The 2198-nt window shown below is 38.4% G+C and overlaps 1 protein-coding gene across 1 annotated transcript in view; it reads right to left on the bottom strand.

Moving 5' to 3' along the window:
* Positions 1–853: 853 nt before the first annotated feature.
* LOC106820854 overlaps positions 854–2198 on the bottom strand; it is a 3177-nt gene continuing 1832 nt past the window's right edge. The window contains exon 4 of the mRNA XM_014825447.1: positions 854–888. Within this exon, the coding sequence (XP_014680933.1) occupies positions 854–888 (35 nt within the window). The remainder of the gene's footprint in view (positions 889–2198) is intronic.

Below are 2198 nucleotides of genomic sequence, written 5' to 3'. Positions count from 1 at the left end.
TTGTTCGATGTTTACTTAGTACGAAATTGTGAAATTTGTTTAAATAATATGTTATCTACATTACAATTATACAATCAGGAAACAAATATAGAGTTTACGTTCGAGGAACTATTTGCGCTAGCGTAGGCGTACTGTTGGCGTGCTCAGTCTCTTCACTCCAAAGCAACTTATGTGTTTCTGTACGCCGAAACTCTGTCCGATAGAGTTTTTAACTTCGGAGCACATTTCTGGCTCAATAAGAACATTTCGCACATGCGATCGTGTGGGCGTGCGTGTGTACGTACCTGCATGCGTGCATGCACGTGTCCGTACGTGCGCGGGGTTTTTAAAATGGAACAAAAGATTTTAATCTAGCCGTAAAGCATAATCAGCGTAATGAGTGTTAATGAGTGTCATCTTACTCACTCCGTGTTTCCTCTATATTAGCCACTCTCATTAAAATGGATCAACTTCGCAACAAAAAGTCTACATACACCTACTGTGAGCATATCCTATCCTATCTATCCTATCCTATCCTATCCTATCCTATCCTATCCTATCCTATCCTATCCTATCCTATCTATCCTATCTATCCTATCCTATCTATCCTATCTATCTTATCCTATCTATCCTATCTATCCTATCTATTTATCCTATCTATCTTATCCTATCCTATCTATCTATCCTATCTATCCTATCTATCTATCTTATCTATTTATCTATCTATATAATAATAATCTATCTATCTATCTATCTATCTTATCTATCTTATCTATCTTATCCTATCAATCCTATCTATCCTATCTATCTTATCCTATCTATCTATCCTATCTATCCTATCTATCTATCTTATCTATTTATCTATAAGCGGGCTTCAGAAATCCGGGGCCGGTTTCCACTGAAGCGTACCTTAACTATAAGTATGATTAAATCACTAATCATACTAACTTCCGCGTAATTATGATTAGTTAATCATACTTAAAAATCTGTTCACGAAGCGATTTAAGTACATATTTAACTAATCACATAATTAACCGACTTCAACCATGAAAATAGACTGGTACTCGCTCCCCTCTCGGCTTAGTTACGCGATGGGAATCGAGTAATGCGAGGTGGGAGCGAGTACCAGTCTAAAAACAAATTACACGTAATTCAATATGGCGGACCAATACCCAAAATATCTGCAAGTTCGGTACATGAAAAGGAATTAATTTGTAAGCTAATAATGACTGTAAAGTAAGTACAGCAAATCTAGAATAACTTAAATTTCCTTGGGAAAAAAATTGAAGTAAAATTTCCAATTGTAAAATCTGCAGCGTACTTAATATACTAGTACTATCTACTTCTAAATTCGAGTACTTAGCAACATTAATGATTAGTGGATTTATCATGCTCCTGAGTAGAATTAAATAATTGTGGCTTAACTTAATCATGATTATAAGTTAATTACGCTTCGTGAAACAGTCACACTCAATTTAAGTACGAAAAGTTAATCATGATTAGTGATTTAATCACAATTCAATACTTAAGTACGCTTCGTGAAAACGCCCCCGGTATTTAGCGTCACACGAGGAAATGCGCGTCCAAGAAATCCGGTATTTCTCAGCACGGCAAATTAATTCGGGGTCTGGAAGCCTCGTATTTACATGAAATACGCGGATCGTTTAGAATACCGTATTCTTGGGCCTCGTATTTTGCCTCGTGTAATCGCTAAATACCGGATTTCTTGGCTACATGTGAACGCGGCTATAGAAACAAACGTGCAGACTCGCCTGTACGAATTTCCGGAGTTCTTCCGTTATAAATGCTACTCTAATTATTATTTGGCATTCGTCGGGCGAACGGCCGATATCGGAAAGCTTTAAACATTTCTACAGTTACGTTATTGAGTTTTAACAAACGCGTGAATTTTGTTTTTGTTAAATATACCGGATATCTCGTCAGTGAGTAGCAAAGTTCGTTGTCATTAAATGTGACTCGAGTCACATTTCTCACCAGGCGTCGAAGTTTGGCATTTGCAACGAACCACGGAACCTCCGTGGCACGGGACGCGGGAAAACACAGTGCAAAATAAACTGCTTGATAACAATCAAATGGGCAGATATACTGTGTGTGTATGTGTGTGTGTGTGTGTGGTGTGTGTGTGTGTGTGTGTGTGTGTGTGTGGTGTGTGTGTGTGTGCGTGCGTGCGTGCGTGTGTGTGCGCGCGTGCGTGTCTG

This window comes from Priapulus caudatus, unplaced genomic scaffold, assembly GCF_000485595.1.
Source record: "Priapulus caudatus unplaced genomic scaffold, Priapulus_caudatus-5.0.1 Scaffold50, whole genome shotgun sequence".
Classification (NCBI taxonomy): Eukaryota; Metazoa; Priapulida; class Priapulimorpha; order Priapulimorphida; family Priapulidae; genus Priapulus; species Priapulus caudatus.
The sequence above is the reverse complement of the archived record's forward strand: the minus strand, read 5'-3'. Positions and strand labels throughout refer to the sequence as shown.